Below are 22,287 nucleotides of genomic sequence, written 5' to 3' on the forward strand. Positions count from 1 at the left end.
AAGCTTTTCTGTCATATTACTTGTTTAAAATCTTCTACCATACCCAAGTGAAAGAGAGAATCTTCTGGATCTCACAAGATGCCCCTTGGCATCCTGAAGGTAGATAAATGGCAACATGAGGATTCACAATATGGGGGTCTTGGTTCACCCCACTTCCTACCACCTCAAAACATCTGCTGGGACTAAGAAGCTCTCTTACCACCTGACAGAATGCCCTGGAGCACATTATTAACCTGGGGTCTATGAGCTGGGAATAAAGCTTCCAGGGAATCTATGAACCTCCTAAAATTGTGGACTAAGGTTTGTGGCAACTTTTCTGGAAAGGGTCTGTACCTGCCTTGTGATTCTCCAAAGGATAAGAGGGGGTCTTCCCTTCTGTTTCTATCAAACGAGCTAATAACTATTAAATGCTACATGCATTGTAGAAATCGGTTACAGGTCAGTCCTACGTCCCATTTATTTTGCTATGTTGACTCGACTTGAAGAACTTCCTCACTGACCAGTGGCTGACGTGACAGAACTGGACATTCTGTCTTACCTTGCAGAGGCAAGCTCCGGTCCCCGGGTCACAGACTCCTGGCTCAGTCCCATCCCTGTTGCAGTGGCAGGGAAGGCACTCGGGGAAGTGATAAAACCCAGAAGCGCAGCGGTCGCACGGCCGCCCCGTGACTCTGGGCTTGCACCTATATTCAAAGCAAAGGAGGCACCAGTTTTCATCACCGTCTCCACACAGTTCTCAAGTCCGCCTGCGCTGCTGCAGAGCAGCTCTGACCGTGCTTCCCTGGGGGAGCCTAAAAGGACAAGCGTCATGGGGGTGGGTGTTCCAGACGGAAGAGAGGAGAACTGCCTGGTGTGTGCAGGAGGCACATGGATGAGTGGAGAAAGCTGACCCATGAACTGAAGAGGAAGGCAGGAGGCATCTCATGGGGACGGAGATGCTGGCTGTTGTGACCCTGTCCAGTGGCAATGGAACGAGGTAGCTGAGCCCTGGGCGCCGAGGGCCCTCTGGCCGGAGTACTGATCAGCTCTGGCACCCAACGGAGTATCTTAATAACTCACCAAGGCTTCATATTCTCATCTGTGAAAGGGGAAAATTGCTAGCTGCTGCCTCCCAGGACTGCTGTGGAGACAGACGAGGCTGTGCCTGGAACATGGCTCTCAGAAAGGAATCGCCATCTTGAGAAATTTTAAGTAGGAAAGAGTGTGGTCGGCTAAGAGTGTGTGGATGCAGTCAAGATGACCATCTCTGCAGCTGCGTGTTGAGTCAGAAGGAAGAAGGGGCTGAAGTAGGCCAAACACGCTGGGGCTGGAGAGGAGGGAGGGGTTCCAAGCTATTTTGGGGTGAGGTTGCTGGGGCTTGTGCTATTCTGGATGAGGGGACAGAAGAGGGGAAGGCAAGGAAGACCCTCGGTCATCCAGCCTGAGCACCAGAGTGGGTGCTGGTGTGGGCAGGGCTGGCGGGGAGGCTGTGCCTGGGCTCCAAGGAAGGCTCTGTGGGGAGCATGGAGTGATCCACATGTCTGAGCATGTGAGCCACAAGAGAGGAGGGGAGAGCACAGAAGCTGACAGAAGAGCAGCTGCTGCCAGCAGAACCGAAGACCACCACCACAAGGGTTGAGGAGAGAAGGAAGAAGTGGGTACCAGCCTCCTGTAGCCTGATCTTGGAGCCCAAGCTGACATCTGGTGGGACCCACACGCTGATCTCTTCTTTGTGGGTCTAAAGAAAGTACTAGGAAATGTGCTTTATATTAGAACATGGGAGTAGAATCTGATCCAAAATATTTTATCATTAACTTGCTACCAATACCTGTTAAAATATCTTACCCAGGGGACCATTCTGAAAAAGAGAAATCCAACTTGATTTCCCACTAAGTCTGTCTTTGGTAAATATCTGCTTATAACCAAAAACAGAATTTTGTGTTTGATTAAGTACACATACTCGAGACCAGTCAGCCTACCTTTGAATCCCAGCTCTGCTACTTACCAGGTATAGAACCTTGAGCAAATGAACCTCTTTGTAGCTGAATTTACTTACCCCTAAAATGGAGATCATAATACTGACTTTGTAGGATTATTGCAAACATTAACTAAAATAATACATGGAAAAGCCTTAGAGCAGGGCCATGCACAGCTACAAGAATCTGCTATTACTATTCTTGCTATAGCATTAGCTAAGGGGAGCGAATAGGACTCCCTTTCTCCCACTCCGCACAACCAAAAAGATAGACTCAGTTTTCCCCCCAAGACCTGCTGGCAGGTCAAATGTCATTTCAGTTCCAGCCCCATCCCCCTTATATTCCTCCCCACCCAATCCCTGCAGAAATTCTTTTTGTAAGGAAGCGAAAGTTCTCCAAATCACACCTATGGCAAGGTAGATGGAAAGTGTCAACGTTCTGCTTAAAGAGATCACTCCCGTGTGGGGGATGGAAACTTTGGAAAGGGGTCAGAGACTCTTCTGGGAAGCTGGATAAACTGTGGACCACTCACAGATTTCATTCGTTCATTCATTCATTCATTCATTCATTCTCTCCCTGTCTCTCCAACACACACAAATTTGTATCCACTCTCAGAGGGTTCTTAGACTCTGACTGATACTATTTGCTCTCTTCTTGTGAATCTCAGACTAAAGGCAATCAGACAGTCCAGCCCAAAAAAAAAAAAAAAAAAAAATGGCTGTTGCCAGATGACTCTCTATTTCTGGAGGGAGCGGCAAGGGTGGAGCACAAGGCTCTGGTGGTCCAGAGAGGGGAGTGAAGAGAGTAGAGACAGACAGCCCCGCCCAAGCAAAATGGTCAGAAAGAGGAGCCCTCGATCAGGAATGGAGCTGGGAGATGGCCTGACTTACATGCGCAGGGCAGGCTCTGCTCCCCTCACCCGGCCAGGAGGAAAGGACCCTGTGCAGAGACGGTGCTACTGTCACACACTGGCAGTTGGGCAGCTTGTTGAACCAAAGCCCATGTTTCTTTTAGCAAACACGCAGGGCTTCTGGCTTACAGGTGCCTTAACTGAACACTGGTGCCACAGTAGCCGCTCACATACGGAATGCCATGCATGGACAAGGCTAAGAGGGGCCCCTGCAGCAAATGACCTGGACCCGGGCCTGGAAGGCAAGGACAGGCAGACAGGAGCCTATTTTTTTATATTTTCACTTGAGGGAAAAAGAAAAGGAACTGGAGCATTTTGCAGGGAGGGCAGCTGTGGAAGCTGCTTGTGGAGACAAGGAGAAATGGAAGCAAAATCCTTCCTTGCCTCCTTATTTCAGAAGGCTGTGAGATGGTGGTGGCGGGGACAGGTGGGCTGAGGGCGTGTGGCCATGTCGGTGACGTGAGGCAAAGCTCTGGACCACACTCCGCACACAAGCAGCAGCTGAATGCCTGAGAGTGGATGAGAAAAAGCAAGAAACTGGGCAGAGTGCGAAGAGCAGGGACCTGTGAGCTGACCCCAAGGGCCCCAGGTGGGACTGACAAGGAAGGGTTAACCAAAACACGGAGACTGTAACATCAGGATTCCTGAGCACTGAGCATATGAATCCTGGACAAAAACAAGCAACCAGAGGACTTTTTGGAGGTGTCATGACAACAGGGAATAAAAAGGAAACTTCTTCTGTAAAGTCTGGCTGAATATCTCTTAGAAACTAGCTAAAGTCAGCCTGACCTTGGCACATTTCTCCAGAGAGATACTCTGCTGCCCGAAGAGCTGCCCTCCCTGAAAAGGCAAGGAGCCTCCCGCAGAAGCTGCCTGTAGGAGCGGAACAGCAGCGCCGGGGGTGTGGGTCAAGAGGATTCATCTCCAAGGCAATGGGCTCATGGCCAAGGCTTACGTAATAACATGTGCGCATGTGTGGGTGCTCTCCATGTGGCACAGACAACTAGAAAGTCAGGTGTTAGAGGGAGCTCTACCCTTTGTTCATTACGAATGGTGGGTCTCTTAATATCACACTCCGATCGACTCTAGTTGTTATCTAGAATCCAAAGTCTACCTTCTGCCTTCATTGATTTACTCAATAATCATCAAGAGTGGTAGGGGATGCAGGGGGGAGGGGAAAAAGTAGAGTAAGTCGGTCTTGACCTTGGCACATTTCCACTGAGAACACAGGACATGGAGATGCCAAAAGTGAGGTAATCACGTGAGAACTGGGATGGCTAGCTTGAGGCACTGAGATGTTGAGGATGTGCTTGTGGACTCACAGAAGTCTTCGTGCCTTCTTGGGGTCTGTACTTTCCACACATGATCCTTAAAGGATACACAGAATGTGGGGGAAACAGTAGAGTGAGGAGGAGAACTGATGCCTGGAGAACTGAACATATGTAAAGTGTTTAGAGAAAGTAAGAAAACCAAACCAGAGAAGAAAGCTGCAAAAAGGCTTAAGTTAGGGTAGTGGGGGGCCATATGACCATGAAAGCTGGTCTTTATCCTGTCAGGGAGCTGAGACAGGCTCTTGTGCAGAGTAATGTGATGGAAGTGGCACCTGGGAGACTGACACACAACATGGCGCCTGCCACGCCACATTGCCATTAGTGGTTCGTACAGCTTCCCCTGTCAGACCGTGACCCCTGATACATGAGGCACAGCACCCAAGCTAGAGTCAGTGCTTATAGTTACATAGTTTGAGCAATAAGATAGATTGGTATCTAACAAAACAAAATTTTTTTGTTAAATAATAAAAATAAAATTTTGCCAAAATAAAATTTGGCAAAAATAAAAAATCACAGTAACTGAGAAAAATGTTTCATCCTAGCTAAAAAAAACACCAAGAAGATAAAATCATAAGCCTATATACATTTATCAACATTGCTTCAAGTTCTGTAGACTAGATTAATAGTTCCATGTGTTAACGCCAAAATTATGGGGAAAACAGATTTTTAAATCCCAGGGTAATTGTGTACTTGGCATATTCCCTTTCAAGTAAGGAGCCAAAAAAAGGGGGGGGGCAACAAATGAAGAATGAGTGCATGAGTAAACCAGGAAAAGAAGGCCAGTTAGGAGAGCATGAAATCATTCAAAGATGAGAGGGTCAAAGAACTTTAACCAAGGTAGCAGCAGAGAGCAGAGAGACATGGAAAGGAAGGAGAGAATACATACCCGGCCAGAAGCTGACACCTGATCAACTGTAGGGAAAAGGGGTAGATTCTTAGATGATACTGGGATTTCAGGCTTTGGGGACTGGGAAGGGACTGTCACCAGTAAGCAGAATTAAAAAAGAAAGAAAGAAAGAAAGGAAGAAAGAAAGAAAGAAAGAAAGAAAGAGTCAAAAAGAGAAATGGTTTGAAGGCAAGACAATGACATGGGTTTCAACTATGGAATCAGAATTTTGGAGTTGTAAGGCCCCTTCAAGTTCATCAAATACTTCATTATACATATGAGGGGACAGGTGTTCAAAGAGTTTAGGGGACTTGTCCGAGGTCCCTTAAGTAAAGCCAATAAAAGCACAGAGGTTGAATTGATTTGCAATGAAGGTGGGATAAGCTAGCCATCGAGGGTCAGGACCAGAGCTCTGGATCTGGAGTGGGGGTGACTGAAGCCAGGAGAATGGGCGGGGCCCATTCCATATGAAGCCTGTGCAAACTCACACCACACATCTCTCTCTGCGGGAGATGGAACCAGGGACAAAGCCACAGAGCAATAATTCAGAGAGACATGGAGAAAGACACTGGTATTACAGAAGATGAAGGAAGACAAAGAAAATGGAGGTAAGAATTCTGAGCTCTATCCCTGTGGCAGGACCCCATCCACCCTGTTCACCACCAAGGCCCAGTGTTCCCTGTCCCCCTCCCAGCTGCCTGGAATTTACCGTTCCTATTAATCAATGATGTGCATCCAAAGAATTGCTTCTCCAAGTTGGTACGGCTGATGGAACTATGCCTGTAGCTGGAAGCACTTTGTCCCAAGAAGGCCAAGTCTACGACCTTTTCGGGTATTTTATTTTTCCATCTAACACAAACATCGAGTAAATCTGTGGGGATTCGTGGAGATAGGGGTCCCTCCCCCACAAAAGGCATTCCTTTTGCTACTGCTATTCTGAAAATACACATTTGTACACGTGGCTTTACTGAAAGATCCTGATGGAGCACCATCTCCTCTAGTTGATCTCAAAATAGCCAAAGGGGGATGCCTGGGTGGCTCCGTGGGTTAAAGCCTCTGCCTTCAGCTCAGGTCATGATCTCGGGTCCTAGGATCAAGCCCTGCATCGGGCTCTCTGCTCAGCAGGGAGTCTGCTTCCCCCCTCTCTCTCTCTGCCTGCCTCTCTGCCTACTTGTGATCTCTGTCAAATAAATAAACAAAATCTTAAAAAAAAAAAAAAAAAGCCTGAAAGGGGTCAGCATCATGCTAGTTTTTTAAAGCAGTGATGCCTGGCTTTTTGTATCTGTCAATGACTGACAAAATCTTCCAAGGATATTCTAACCCTTTTGTTTGTTCACAGAATCTGATGACATAACCTTCCATTATTAAAAGCAAGGCAAAGATACATTTTCATTGGCTTTCTATCAGATTGAATTAGTGTTGCTATTAAAAACAAAATCTTGATCAATATAAGCATCTTTAGGACCTCGATCTAGCACCAGAGAAAATAATGGACTTCTTGGCATTTGTGCAATATAATTTTGCAATATTTTGCATGTTACAATCAGAGATTGAAGAGGAAATAGAACAGGATTTTAAATTTAGGTAGGAAGGTAGAGATAATTTTACCAAATGTTTAATAGCTTAGGAAACTGAGAGCCAGGAAGGCAGAGTAACTTCCTCAGTCTTCTAGCTAGTTTATGACAAAGGTGAGTCGAGGACTCTGTTTTATGGCTCCAACCTAATTTACTCCCAATTGCTTCTAAAATTATACCAGTTTTAATAAGGTAGAGATTGAATAAGGTAGAGATTGCTACAATTATTTTTATAACTTATTTTAAGGTAGATTAATATTTTTAATAGTTTCATTTTCTTTTAATATGACAAACTTGAATACCTATAAACAGTGAAATAAAATTTGAAAAGTCCAATCTTTAAGCTTTGTGATCTGTGACAATATGTACACCTGCAAGAGAGTCTGTTTTATCACTGAAAAAGGATGTATTTTTCTTCTTGTTGCAAGTTCCAGGTTTCTTTGATCATTTCTTTCCTGTGAACTTTAGGTTCCTCCAAACACATTCTTCATTTTCATTAGGAAATTTCATTTGGGGGTGGAAGAAGGACATTCTTTCTTCTAATATTTTCTAAAGTAATAATCTTTTGGGTAATCAAAAGCCTTTTCAGCATCAACAGTGGAATTAACATGAGCAATCTGTGTATTTATAGCCATCATAAACTGAAAATTTTTCTGAGATTATCTGTTAAAAGCCCTTTCATGACAAATCTACTTTGATCATGGAAAGATAAGTCATCCCGTTAGGTTATTACAGTCTCTTTGGTAACGTCAAGATAAATAATTTCACCTTTTGGTTTGGGTGTGATACAGGCCAATGAGACTCCATTCCTGTTGGTGTTTCCTTGGGTTTGGGCAAAACTGCACAGCATGCCTTGGACCTGAGTTAGGGTTTTTCCAGTCAAGTGAATTGTCATTGTTCTATGCAACTAATGAATCATTGAACACTATGCAAAAAACTAATGATGTACTACATGTTGGCTAACCGAATTTAAATTTTGAAAAATGGGGAAAAATTGTCATTGGCCAGTGAAAGTTTGTTAAATGCCCCTTATAATTTCTACCTAAGATACTATAGTAAACCTATTCATCTATCACAGATGGTGCCTCGAAGCATTTTTTAAATTTTCAATGCTTTCTTTTTTTTTTTTTTTTAAGATTTTGTTTATTTATATGACACACAGAGAAAGAGCACAAGTAGGCAGAGAGGCAGGCAGAGAGAGGGGGGAAGCAGGTTCCCTGCTAAGCAGAGAGCGCGATGCAGGGCTCAATCCCAGGACCCTGATATCATGACCTGAGCCGAAGGTGGAGGCTTAACCCACTGGGCCACCCAGGTGCCCTTTAATGCATTCTTGATTTCCCTTTTCTGTGGCAACAGCATTTGGAAACCACGGGTGAGGTTGTGTCTGCAGCAACTTATTCTGTTGACCAGTTACTCCCTCTTAAAACTCTCCCATTATTTCTCAGGCAGAGAATCCCTCTCTATCCCCCCCTTGAAAACTGCGTCTCCATCTCCTTGGCTTCTCTGCTTCCCACAGTTAAAGGAAGGTACCCCCGCAGAACGCACAGCAGCTGTTTCCTCCTGTGTGTCCATGCCTCCTCCTGGGGGTCCTCCTCACTCTAACTGAGTCCCAAACTTCCACTCCAGCCCCAAGCTCTTCACTTGTATGTTCTGCTTGTAAAAGAAAAACCGAAGTAGACGTTACGGAAAAACAGCGCTCTGCCGGTCTGCTGTGCCCTTATTTTTATGGCTTTGTGTTTCTTTTAATTATATATGGGAGTGCTGTAATGTTTTCAGTATTTAGGGCTTTAAGTTGCTTCATGGCAGATGTGATTGGGCCACTACGGAATTCTGTGCTCCAGCCTCTGCCAGGACTCCCGGGCCCGCGTAACCTTTCCATGCGCGCTTGCCGGTCCTGCTTCTGGGCCTCCACTCCTGCTCTTGCCAGGGTTTCTCATCCTCCAGGTGACTGATGCATTGCTTATTCTGCTGTTCAAATGGAACCTGTTCTTTTGGCCTTTTCTCTCTTTTTTTTTTAGATTGTATTTATTTGAGAGGGAGGGAGAGAGAGGGTGCACGAGCAGGAGAGGGAGGGGCAGAAAGAGAGGGAGAAGTGGACTCCCCAGTGAGTAGGGAGTATGATGCAGGGCTCGATCCCAGAACCTGAGATCATGACCTGAGTCAAAGGCAGATGCTTGGGGCACCTGGGTGGCTCTGTGGGTTAAGCCTCTGCCTTTAGCTCAGGTCAGGATCCCAGGGTCCTGGGATCGAACCCCGAATTGGGCTCTCTGCTTCCCTCTCTCTCTCTCTGCCTACTTGTGATCTCTGTCTGTCAAATAAATAAATAAAATCTTTAAAAAAAAAAAAAAAGGCAGATGCTCAACTGACTGAGCCACCCAGGAGCTGCCTGTTTGTGTGTGTTTTAGACAGCGGTACTGCTGACATGTTTCAACAGCAACAGACAGCTTGACTGACTGTCTTTCAACTGTTGTTCTAACTCTCCCTTGATCACCTTTTTAAACCCAAGATGGCGGACCTTGTTGGTGTTGCCGTCTTGGCTTCCTGGAGAGAAATATTCCATCCTCCTTATCCTTGTGGATGTTTCCTTTGAGAGCCACACATTTTATTCACAAATATGCTGGAGCTCTGGTGTCAAATGTTTATGACTGGCTACCAGTGGTCTGTCTCTAAGAGAGTTCTGGTTTTCCAGAAAGGGAGACTGGCATCGCTGGGAACATGAAAAGGGAGAGGTCAGTGGTAAGGGAGTGACGGCAAATAATAGTGTACATTCCCTATTTGAGGGAGGAAGGCTCTGGTACAGATAGAAAAGAACAAAATGGAAATCATAATGGGGCTATTAGCCTCCAGACAGAAAGTGATACCCACCACTGAAAGAACAGAAGGAAAAAAGACAGCTCTGTGGAATGAAGAGGTCAGGAGAGGAGATGTCGAGAGGAATACCAAACAGTCCCATTGAACTGAGGCCGTGTGGCGGTGTGATTGACCAAATCGACGAGATTCTGGTATTTGTCCAGCTACTGTTTTAGACCAAGGGTTCAAAGAGAGGGAATGGAGGCAATTTTCCCTGGGGAGACAAACCTAGGTCAGCCACGGAGTCACAGGATCACACACATCTTGTCGTTCTCTCTTCCTTCTGTAAAGTTGATTACATCAAGATTGGCACAGACAGGGTCTCTTCGCTTCCCGAGCTCCTCCCGCCTCTAGGGCCAGGAGCCTATGAGCATCCGCTCGGGCCCGGTGCAGCTCTGAGCTTACGCACTCCTGCACATCTGTGCTCTGGGCCCAGGTGTCACTGTCCTCGGGAATAAACTAGAGGTTTCCATGGGCCCATGGTCGCCTTCCAGACCCAGTGCAGGATCTCCAGTAATGAACTAAGAGCCTGACTTCCGTTCAGAGAATAGCTTAAGCAACGGACGGAACAGAACCTAGTGTATGTGAACTTGTGGTGATGAAACAACTCTGGACATCACCTCAAAATCCTTCCTGCAAATCGCCTTTGGCGTCCGCTCACAGTCTGAGTGGGGTGAGCAACGGAGCTGACTCAGGGCGCGCTCACAGCTGTGGTTTGAAAGACTCGGAATGTTTCATGACTCACGTTGTCACTCTGCTTCCTTTCCTGTGGCACAAAGGGGCTGGGAGGCCCCCGGGCAGCAATCAAAGGATGGGGAAGGGTCCTTCCTTAGGAAAAGTGATCGTTGCCATCACAGAGAGTTGAGCTTGGTCCCCAGAAAGATATGTTCAAGTTCTAATCTCCAGTACCTGAGAAGGTGATCTGATTTGGGAAGAGGGTGTTTGCAGATAGAATCAAGCGACGATGAGGTCATGCTGGCCTAAGGTGGGTCCCGATCCAGTCCAACTCGTGTCCTTATGAGAAGAGGCGCACACAGAGAGGAGGGCGCCATGTAAAGACCGAGACACGCCAGGCGCATCCCTGTGGCGGCGGAGCAGAGATTAGAGTGACGCGTCCACAAGCCAAGCAACTCCAAGGATTGCTGGGAAAACGAGAAGGTAAGAGAAAAGCACGGAACAGATTCTCTCCCAGAGATGTGAGAAAGGGCACAGCGCTGTCAACCCCTTGGTTTCAGGTTTTCGGCCTTTAGGACTATGAGAAAATAAATTTCTATTGCTTGAAGTCACCCTGTTTGTGGTAATTTGTTACAGAGCCACAGGAAATGAAGACAGCCGCCCTTGAGCTGGGGTCACAGATGCCTGCCGCTGTCCCCACCCACCCACCCACCCGCAGCTGTCACACCCAGATCACCCGCACAGACCCCAAAACATCTACTCCCCATAGGTGGGGGAGCGTAGGGTGGGCAGTGAGCCCTACAGGCGCTCCTGCACACTGCCATACCACCAGGGATGTGAAAGCTCTGGCTCAGTGTTCCGCCCCCATAACCCCCTCCTGACTCTTTCCAGCCACTTCTAGAAGAATGGATCCATCTGGCATCCCCCGGGGCCATTCCCCAGTCCTGCTGAGATCAGGCTCAGTACCTGCAATCACATGACACTGGCCTCTAGCCCCCAACACAGAGCTCAACCCACGGAGCCAAAGCTCTTAGCAACGCAGTGTTTGTGGGAGCTAACATTTGCCACTGCCCCTTACCAGTAGTGCACTGGGCCTCTCAGTCAGTCCCAAGGGCAGCCTCTCTCTCAGGTCAGGCTCTCCAGCGTCTACCCTCCTCCCTCGCCTGTCCCTCCACCCCCCGCCAAGGCCCTAGCACCCCTTTGAGTTTGCCTGTCTGAGGGCAGCAGGCCTGAGGCCCTTGGACTTTGTCACACACCGTCCTCAACAAAAACGCCAGCTTACCCTCAAGTGAAGACTTGGAGCCCAAACCTAAATACCAATGGATAGGTGCTTGCCACACAGTGACACAGTAGAAGAAAGGAAAACTTAATTATGCATACGTATCGGACACCCCGAGAACAATGCTACAGAGTCTGGGAAGGCAGTTTATGGCCTCAGGTGCCTGGCGTCCGCTTGCCCGGGCTCTGCCAGGCTACCCTGAGCCTGAGGGGCCCAGTTACCCCACACACCAGAGCCCATCCAGGGTGGGGAGCTCCACCCTGAGGTGAGCACGGTGCCATCTTTGGACCTGTGAGACACAGGAAGGAATGGTGACTGGTATGTGCAGAGGACACCTTCCCTTCCCATAATAGGACCTAACAGGTTAATCCCCCAGGCTCACCTGCACTGCCCGTGGTCCCTGTCGCACTCTGGGGTGGTGACCCCAACTGTGCCTCCCCTGGAACAGTTGCAACCTTCACAGCCAGCCAGGGGGTGGAAGCTGAAGGAATGCATATCACACGCCTCACACTGGGGCCTGACGGTGCGGGGAGGGCAGAGGCACTTCCCTGTCATCTCTTCACAGAGGCGTGGGCCACAGTTGCAAGCTGGCCAGAGAATAAAGAGACACGGTATAAGGGAGAGATGCCACCTGGCCTCTAGCAGATTTCACCCACGCATTTCCAGAAGTTTCCAAGGGGCCTGGGAGAAACGTCTTGCTTTTTCTTCATTATGGCATTACTGAGTGCAGCTGATCTGAAAGGTATCTTTCTTGGGGCCCGGACCAACTATACCAAATGCTCACGGCACCCAGAGTGTGGGAACGTTGACTGACGCCGCAGCTGGACCCACTGGCACCAAGACAGGAGCTTCCAGGAACTCACCCAGCCATAGTTACACGCCATTCTAATGAGACACCTCTCATCTGTCAGGGGGGCCTCTCCATACGGGCTCCCTGAAGGGGCTCCATGTCACCTTAGTGTGATGGAGCTCTAGGTCAGGGCACAAAGCAGCAGCAGGACCCTCGTTAGGCAAGGGCTGGTCTCCAGATGAAGACTCTGTTTGCACCACACACGTGCCCCTCACTGCCACCCCAGGGCATATACTGACCCTGTGTCTCAGGCCACAGGCTGGGTCTTCGATAAAGGTCCCCAGGCTTCCCATTCAGAAACCACTAGGTGCCTGTGACCTTGGCTCTCCTCCTTTTTCAACCGAGTTTTGGTTAGGCTGGAAAAATTGAAGGGGCTTCCCCGAGGAAGAGGGGTGGGGCTAATAGTTTGATGCTTACGGTTCTTTAAACTCACCTGTTTTGCCAAGCACTTGAGTCACATAGCATGGGAAACACAAATGTTTATCTTCTAGAACCTACCTACTCAGACTGTACTCCATGGACCCCTGGCATGGGCATCATCTGAGTGCTTAAGAGAAATGCAGACTCTGAGGCCCCCACCAAGCACTCTAGAGTCAGAACCTGCATTTTCATAAGATCCCCAGGTGAGTGTCCAGCAGAGTGAAATTCAAGAAGGCCTGCCCTAGATGAGCGGCAGCCACCTGGGACCAGAGACAACCTTGGATGCCCCCGATGTGCTCTTACGTTTGCAATGTGGGAATCCATAATAGCCCGTTCGACAGCGGGTACACTGCCGCCCAATGACACTGGGCCGGCATGGGCACTGCCCACCCTCTGGGCTGCAGTGATGGCCAATGGCCCCGGTGGGGTGGCACTCACAAGGCAGTGCTCCCTTGTGGTAGAGGGCCACCAGGGACCTGGCGGAGTTCTTACAGAATCCAGAGGCTGTTTGGGGGCTGTGAAGACAAAAACAGCTCATGGCATTATCCCGGGAGGCGATAAATCCCAACCTTCTCCTTCCCACTTGCTCTGCCAACTGGTGTTTTGGGGGAGGGGCTCTGGCTGTGAAGTCTGGGAAGAAATGAGAGACTACCCTACCCCTGGATTCACAGCTAGTGACAGCCAACCTTCCTTCTACCCATCCACTCCAGAACACATCCCAGGACCGGTGGGTGGGAACTTTTGGTGGCTGAAATAAAAGGGTGAAAATTCACCTATAGGATGAATTCTATGGTATGTGAATTATAACTCAATAAAGTGGTTACAAAAAAATTATACCTAGAGGTGTATGCACCAATAATAATAACAATGGGAGGAGGCAGTGGCAAAATGTCTACTTCTATTGAATGTTGTTGTGCTAGAAGTTTTGCCTATATCTCACTTAACCTCACAACCACCCAACAAGTTAGGCCTAAGCCTCATCTCATAGATAAGGCTTCTAGAAGTTAAGTTTTGGTTAGGTTTGGTTAAGTTTGGTTAGAAGTTAAGTGATATGTCCAAGGCTTCAGAGCTACCGAGTGGCCAAGCAGACATTCAAACCCATAGCTGTTGGACTTCAGATACTTTACTCTTAATATTTTCTATACAGGAGACTTCTGGCCCCTGATGTCCCCTGGAGCTCCTGGGTCCCTCAGGAAACCTGCAACAGGGCAGGGTGGGTCTCCAGAAGAGAAGAGCAGGAGCCCATACTCAGGACTGTCCTTAGCTCTTGGCATTCGAGGATCCAGGGGGAGGGGACAGGGAGGTCCGCCTCTCTGTGATACTCCCCACTCGATCAGATGGCAAAGGAGAGGGAGAATCCAGGCTGATGTGCTTCCTGGTGGAAGGCACCCCACATGAGACCTTTTAGGAACCTGAGTTGGACAATAGGATGCAGCAGAGAGGCCAAGAAACACCGAGGCAACCCATGAATCCCAGCTCGGAGGGTGAACATCTGGCGGGATCAGGCTAAGAATAATAATCTTGCCCAAATGGGCAGCACAAGGTCTGGGGTAGGATGGTGTATGCAGAAGAAAAGCATCTCCCTCCCCAGACCCAGGATGCATTGCCACCCCCGAGGACGGGCCCCAGGAGGAAGAAGACAGACCTGGGGGCCAGCCCCACCTTGGGTCTCGCTCTGAGTGTGAATGTGGGAGAGCCTGAGGAAGCTCCACAAAGTGATACTTACTCAATATAAAAACTGTTTCTTCCACAACTGTTGATAAACTCAAATGACTTGTCCACTGATTTTTTGTGAAGTATTTGGTAGTCGTAATCCTCGGCAGGCACCACTAGAACACGGACCTAAAGGAAACCTGTCAGCATGGCTTTGGATTTCCAACAGCAGGGCACACCTATGGCTATTCATTTACTTTCTCTTCACTACGAGCAGTGTTCTCTGTTGTGAAGCCCAAGACCACATGAAACAGGTCTTATGAGAAAAGAATCCCAAGAACTCCCCTAAGCCAGTGTTAAAGATTCAACCCATGTTCCTCTGTTAGAAATGGCATGTGCCGGGGCGGACCCCTTGGAGCACCTGCTCAGAGAAGCTGCAGCCTCAAGTGCTCAGTGGGGACAGGACATCTAAGGGGTAATCAGGGGCCTATTAGAGGGCCAGGGCCCCATGTGATCTATGCCTGGGGTGACCCTGGATCACCACAGGTCACATTTTGTATTTTTAAAGGTGAACAAACCAAAATGGTGGGACCAATGGAGGAAACTCACGTCATGGCTTGCCTTGAAGCTTACATCCTGTCAGATACTCTGTTATGAATAACTGCATCCCTAGTCTTTAAAAGAACTGCTCAGCTCTCTGTGCCTGTTTCAATCAGACTCTTCCAGTAACAAATGCTATAGGAAATTTCAAATGTCTTTGTCAATGAGTCACCAACGTACAGCTTACAGAGAGCTCACTGCTCTCATGTTATTCAATCAGTAAGCATTTGCCAAGCACTGTGTGCCAGGTAGTATCCTAGGCACAAGAGATACAAAATACATAAAGTCAGGCCTCTGTCCCTAGGAATATGGCCTCCTCGGAGAGAGAATGAAGCTTGAGCAAGAGACTAGAGGGTCACACAGCAGGGCTTGGACAATGCTACCTGTTTCCCTGACAGGCTTTACTGGCATCGAGTGACCATGATTCCATTAATCAAGGTAACAAACAGGGTAGGGGATACCTTGTGCAGGTAACAGGCTCATGTTTGAGGGTCTCATGAGGGCCCTAGCTGGGCAGATATGCATTAAATGTTCCCATAGTGGTTCCAGAGCTCAGAAAATATCAGAGATGAATTCAGCAATGTGGTGTCATTCCCACCACAAGAGAGAACAGAACCAGTGGGTACAGAGGATGTTATCCAAAGAGAAATGACAGAATAAGGGGGCTTAGGGTCACACCCGAGGGAATGCCATCATATGTGGACAAAAGGAAAAAGAAATCAGTGAAGAAGCACTAGAGAAAAGCGGGAACAGAATGAGAGAAAGCAGCTATGGAAGCCCAAAAAGGAAAGTTTCAAGAGCAAAGGAAGAGTAAATGCTTTAGAAAGAGACCAGTCAGGTGAGGAGTGAAGAGGGGCTGAAGCAGAGTGAGACCCTTGTTCACCAAAGCTTCCTACCAGGGAGTTTTTCCTTCTTATTCACTTACCCATTATTCCAATTTCCCTTGACCTTAATTGTCACCTGCTTTTTTTTTTTTTTTTTTTTTTTGCAAAAGGTAGCTATGAAATTTAAACATTTTTCTATAAGACTTCAATTCCTTGGAAGAATTATTGTCACGAGCCAAACAGGCACCCAGAACAGCTGACCAAAGCAAACACATGAAGAGCAAGCTGAGGGAGGAGCAGACCGTACCAATACTAGGGACTTTCCTTCTGGAACCTTCACGGTCACAGCCACCTCTGGTTTGGAGATGTCCAACTCAACTTGATCTTCAGCAATGACTTGGTCCCGGCAGCCAAGCACATGCGGGCAAAAAGAGGCATGGAAGACACCTGCAGGCAGAGCCAGACAGGAGCAACTGTCATGGTCCCAGGAGGCCCAGCCCGCTGGCAGCTATGGCCCCTGCTCCCTGACACTCACCGGGCCATGGCCGCCCTCCGTCCACAAAGACCTGTGTGGGAAATGCTGGGTGTGCTGGTTGATAAAAGTGGATGACAATGACATATCGGCCTAGGCGTGGTACAAGTCCTCGCAGGGTCACTTGGTTCTGGGTAGAAAAAAAGAGGATAAGGAAAACTTCTCAAGTTGCAGAGCTATGAACATTTAGAGTTTGAAAACAAAAACCCTCTAGATATTTCCCCAAGGGAAGTGAACACCTATGGTCACATAAAACTTTCCCTTGAATGTTTACAGTGACACTCTTTTATAATCAGAAATACTGGAAACAAACCAAATGACCTGCAGCTCAGATGAACCAACACTGTGGTCAGTCGTTAATGATGCTGGATGGAGGGAGTGTAATTTGGTACAGTCATTTCGGTAAACTGGTGGCTTTTACCGAAGTCAGACATGTCACTGAGCAATTGTACTCTTAGGTACATGCCCAACAGAAATGCATAACGTTTGCCAAAAGGCTGTTCCCAGACTGTTCCCAGCACTTATTTATCACTTGGAATAACCAAGAGAGAAAGAGTCAGACTCCATTTTGGATGTTTGACTGACAGGTGTCAAGCCCCATCGCTCATCTTTAATCTTCTGCCCCACACCTGCACAAGCCAGTAAGAAGGCCCAGGAGCCCATCCGTTGGCACAGGGAGGAAGTTCAAGCCACACTAATTCTAGCCCCTGGGAAGGGGGTCCTCCTCTTGCCCTCCTCCACCTTCCCTCACCCCTGCCCAACCACAGTGAAAATCAGAGTTGTGCCCCCACTTTTGCTCAAGCTTGAGTGTGAGCCCTGCTCTCTCTAGGAAACTTTACTGTGAGCTATGTCTTTTCAAATGTTCAAAAAAAAAAAAAAAAGAAGAAGAAGAAGAAAGAAAAAGAAAAGGAAAAAGAAAAACAGCAGCAATAAAAGATTATCCTCATCTTTCTGACGAGAACCGTGACTTGAAGAAGGCAAATAATATGAGAAAGGCCATGCTCTAATTTAAGAGCAAAGCCAGAGCTAGAACTCCTTTGTCATGATTTCAGTTCATCTCCTCCTATGAATCTGGGTGGACTTCCCCACAGAGGCTCTTATTAAATTTTCTCTCTCAGATCCTGTTAATTTTCTAACTTGATGCAATGGGAACGGACACGAGCCATCCTCTAGGACTGAAAGGACACCATATCATCAAGACAAATGCTAATTCCTGCAATTTCATAGTTTATAGTGAAAGAAATTCAGTCAGTCCCTTACTATATTTCATCTTCATGCTATCGATTATTAATTAATAAATGTTTATTGAGAATTTCTTGCCTCCAAAGCATTTTGCTGGTATAGTTGGGGATGCAAAAATCAATTAGCCAGCACAGCTTTCGCAAGTGCTTACATGCCACCTTGGGAAGACAAGTGATCATCTCAACAATGTTACACTGTTACAATGTTACACAGCAGTAGCCCATGAAAGTATGACCTATCACAAAACGGGCCACGGAAAGTTGCTGAATGACTGTGTAGACAGAGACACAGAAAGAAAAGAGAACATCAGGATGGGGCAGTCATAGACAGGAATAGCCAGATGCCTCATATTTGGGATTCTCCACAGTTGAGAGCAGATGTCCCCAAACTTCAGGGACATCCAAATCCCTTGGGAGGTTTATTAAAACACAGACTCCTGGGCCCCGCCTCCAGAGTTTTTGATCCAGTAGTTCTGGGGTGGACTTGTAAACATATATGTCTAACAAGTTCCCAGGTGATGTGGATGCTTCTGGTAAGGGCCACGCTTTGAGAACCATAATTCAGAAACAACACACTTGAGCAGAGTCCCACCTGCGGCGCCTTCAAGATGACTCCAGTAACATCAGCAGAAGACAGAGGATCCTGGGGCAGGAAAGGGGAAGGCTCACCCCTCGGGACATCCAAAATCAAGGCTGTTGGAGGAGTTTCAGGGACCAGAGAAACACAAGAGGCACTGAAAAAAAAAAAGAAAAGAAAAAGAATATTAAAAAACAACCAAAAATGGAAGAACTGTCCATTGGTGAAAATAGCAACTGTAAGCACAAGACTGTGCAACATCGACAGGACCTAGTCTCGGGAGAACCATGGACTGTGGAGGGATCTTTATACAAGGACACTCAGTGTAGTCAACTGCCAAGTGTATTCGGCAAACCCACTCAATGCAATGAGCCAAAGCAGAAAGAAAATCTTAATTGTGATAGAAACCAGACAGAAACTTACAGACACCTTCCCTTCTAAGAACTATAATTCATGTTAAATGAGGTCAATGCCATGAAACATTATTATTCATTTCTAAACATAAATGTTGCCATAAAATCATATAAAAACAAAGAAGGCAAGTGCACATCATTTCTCTTAGGCACAGATTTCTTTTAGGCCAGATGTCACTGTCTTGGTGGCTTCTATAGCCTTAACTATATGCCTAAGATTTTACGACTGTGTCTACAAATTATTTTTGGATCTACAACAAAAAAACCCTCCTGAAACCCCAATAATCAATCATCAGCTAATCCTCATAACACAGCAGTGAGGTGGGTCATTATTTCCATGGTTTTTTAAATGAGGAGTCTCAGACACTGCGATTAAAGGATTGGAACAAGGTAAGTCTTTGCGGGGTTTCAGAACAGCCTGCAGGAACTTCTCTTGAGGGCAAAGCTTACCCATTCTGCCCAGTGGCTACAGCATCAGCTTCCTGACATTAATGGAATCCTGGAAAGACGGCTGGGGGCAGTGATTTAGCTCATTTTTTATTTTAACCCATCATCAGCCTTTAGTACCTTGGCCTACGATCCCTTCTGAAGTTAAGCATAAAGTCACAGCCTTACAAGCATTGTAGTACCACTCAGAGCACAAACAAGGAAGAAAGGAAAGGACACCCATTACCTTTGGTTAACATAACCCCCGTAGCTGGCAATGCATTTGACTTGAGGTCTCAAATATTCAGTTGAGAATTCTTCAATGGGTATGATACAAATTTGATGCTGTTGAGCAAATACAGTGCAAAAAGGTAACATCACGGTTATCACCAAAGTCAACGGTAACGGTCAAACATATTCTTTAAAAAGCCGTTAAGTAAAGAAATTACAATTGCTATTTTAAAGTAGAAAAAAACTGCAGAATGGCACTCCCTATGGCATCCTTATGTGCAACAACCCTTTTTAGCATTACACAGGATCGCTGCCTGAATGTTCTTGGGATAGTCACATGAATAAATGAAATTATGATGTTCAAAAACAACTCTTTGTCTGTGACTTCAGGTGCTTGCTTTCCTCTCCTGCCCTGGGCTGATGCTGGTTCTTCAGACCCACTGGCAGGGAGAGGCGGATGTGGCAGGCAGCTAGGGAGCCTGCTGTTCAGAGCCTGTTGTCTGTAACTCCTGCTATAAACAATCTTTCTGAATAGAGGATGACCTGATTCTCGTGCACATTTGAACTTCATTAAAGGAAGTGTCTCCAGAACTAGTTTTTGAGTCACACAAGAGACTCAGTTATCAACTTATCAATACATTTTATTTTAATCCAAACTGTATTATCAACTTGATCACAAACCTATTCAGTAACAACAAAACTTTTCATTGAACACCTACTATAGGCCAGGTACTGAGACTAAGGGATCCTAGAAGACCAGGATGGCGAATACCCCTGCTCTCATGGAGCTTATATCCTCGTTAGATGTCCAAATGACATCAGACTATTTCAATAAGGGCAAACTTATGCTTAAAAGATGAAGACCCAGCCTGTTATAATTCCCAAAGATGAAGAGGTTAGATTTGCTCAGATTGTTATGTTTAAAAAGATAGTCACAATTTTAAAAAGAAAGCCTTAAGCTATTATATAATTTATGTAATAACTTCTAAAAACCCAATTCCAGATAATTCTGAAGAGAAGGCTCAAAGTTTTTAATATTGTCCAGCATGAATATTTAAAAACACATTAGAACATGCTGGCCTAGCATTTCCCAGAGTGTGATTTGTGCTTAATATCAGCAGTGACAGAAAGTTGCTTCATACTTAGATTATCTTCTATTCTCTGAGGCATTTATTAGAAATCTGGCCATCCTTTCCTAACCCAGTCCCACTGTCCATGTTTATCATAATTCTTAATATTTAAGTTGTGCTATTAAAAGGGAGGCATGAAGGTATCTAAACTTAGTATTTTTAACTCTTAATTGTATATATCTAATTATCTGAATAATATGTTTTTTGAGATAGAGTTACAATATTCTGGAAAGGAAATACCAGGTAGTTGCAACATTGAAAATTCTGAAGGAATTTGCCAAAAAACTAATAGACATGATTAAATAGTAAAATGGGCAAGAAAATAAACAGTAAATAATGGCATTTCTATACACCAGCATAAAAACAAACTAGGAACTATAATGACAAAAGAGATTTCATTCATAATAGTAACAATGAATAAAAATTCATGAAATAGAGTTTTGTGAGCTGTGTTCAAACTTGACAAGCAAACTTTACCAGTGCTATAAAAAAAAGGCTCAAATGAAGAGGCAAATCAGAGTTCTAGAAGCAAATAAAACACATCATAAAACTAGCAACTCTTAACATACTCACTTTGTAGGTGGAATACAAACCCCACCAAAATTTCTCTAAGTTTTAAAATATAGAGATATCACCAAAATGCTTCTAAAATTCAAAGGGCAAAACAGACAGCGTTACCAGAAGGAATCGGGCCCTGCGTGCTCTGAGCCGAATGCCCGCATCTGCCAACAGCTCATAGACGGCGAGGCGACTCCTGCCATCAGTCACGACACTCCGGCAGAGGACACTGTGAGAGGAAAGAGTGTTCTTAGCCTGACTCCTCTGGTCTCCCTGACCTTGTGCCTCCCTACGGGGTAGCTGATGGCTCTTCTGTTTCTCCTGTTTATAACTAGGTCACTGACAGTGAATTTTCTGGCACAATGCATTCTAGAGAGATGCAGTCCACAATCAATACAAGAAAAAGACCCTTCTGACTGTGGCTCATCTCAGGGCTAAAGGCCTTGCTCACTTTTTCCACCCAGCTTTATGCAATACTTGGTCTAGTCATTGGGAGAAAAAGCCCCAGGGTCAATAATGTCTGATCTTGGGTGCCTGCATGGCTCAGTTGGTTAAGTGACTGCCTTCAGCTCAGGTGATAACCCTGGAGTCTGGGGACTGAGTCCCGCATCGGGCTCCCAGCTCTGCAGGGAGTCTGCTGTTCCCTCTGACCTTCTACCCTCTCTTGCTCTCTCTTACTCTCTCTCTCTCTCAAATACATAAATAAAGTTAAAAAAAAATAATATCTGATCTCCAAGATACAGCCTTCATGGAGACTTATCGATATTCTTAGTACTGTTGGTGACTAAAGTTGTCTATCAGCCTCACAACAATTGACGATATCCCACACCCCGTCAGCGTTGGGGCTGGCCTTACTCCAGTCATGGCTAACCAGAATTTGCCATTGGAAGCTCAGTCTGCTCCTCTCATGCTTCCTTCCTCGTTGTACCAGCTGCACTCCTTCCTTCTATCCCATCAGGTGAAATACGGAGTTCAGGAACATTTAAAAGTTCACGGTTTGAAACCAAAGAATAGACTCTCATGGTAAAACCCACTGAAGAAGTATTTTTGGAGGAATGTTTCTGACTTCATATTCTATAGCCACTTTTCTGTCTGTAAATGCAATTTGGAAACTAGTTTGGAGGCAAACTAAAAGAAATGACCATCTCTGGGAAATATTTGAAATAATTTATGCAATGTCTTTTGGGTAAGGATTAAAATGAGATAGTATTATAAAGAGCCATAGTTAGAAACTCAAAGAACAGCTGTTTTCTTTTTCCTTTTGAGCACTTGTGTGTGTGTGTGTGTGTGTGTGTGTGTGTGTGTGTCTGCATGAAATTAAAATGCATTCCTTTTGGTTCAAGCACAATCCTGGGAGTTAAATATATTAGGT

The 22,287-nt window shown here is 46.2% G+C and overlaps 1 protein-coding gene across 2 annotated transcripts in view; it reads right to left on the bottom strand.

The window, feature by feature from the left end:
* Nucleotides 1–22,287, bottom strand: part of LAMA3 (laminin subunit alpha 3) — a 263,197-nt gene that overhangs the window by 90,138 nt on the left and 150,772 nt on the right. For both annotated transcript variants that reach the window (XM_044243267.1, XM_044243268.1), the window contains 9 exons: nucleotides 21,036–21,144; nucleotides 19,244–19,341; nucleotides 18,173–18,314; nucleotides 16,343–16,469; nucleotides 16,115–16,254; nucleotides 14,457–14,572; nucleotides 13,034–13,245; nucleotides 11,843–12,047; nucleotides 539–683 (listed from right to left, as the gene is read on the bottom strand). In XM_044243267.1, coding sequence (XP_044099202.1) covers nucleotides 539–683; nucleotides 11,843–12,047; nucleotides 13,034–13,245; nucleotides 14,457–14,572; nucleotides 16,115–16,254; nucleotides 16,343–16,469; nucleotides 18,173–18,314; nucleotides 19,244–19,341; nucleotides 21,036–21,144 — 1,294 coding nt within the window. The remainder of the gene's footprint in view (nucleotides 1–538; nucleotides 684–11,842; nucleotides 12,048–13,033; nucleotides 13,246–14,456; nucleotides 14,573–16,114; nucleotides 16,255–16,342; nucleotides 16,470–18,172; nucleotides 18,315–19,243; nucleotides 19,342–21,035; nucleotides 21,145–22,287) is intronic.

This window comes from Neovison vison, chromosome 3, assembly GCF_020171115.1.
Source record: "Neovison vison isolate M4711 chromosome 3, ASM_NN_V1, whole genome shotgun sequence".
NCBI classification, from domain to species: domain Eukaryota; kingdom Metazoa; phylum Chordata; class Mammalia; order Carnivora; family Mustelidae; genus Neogale; species Neogale vison.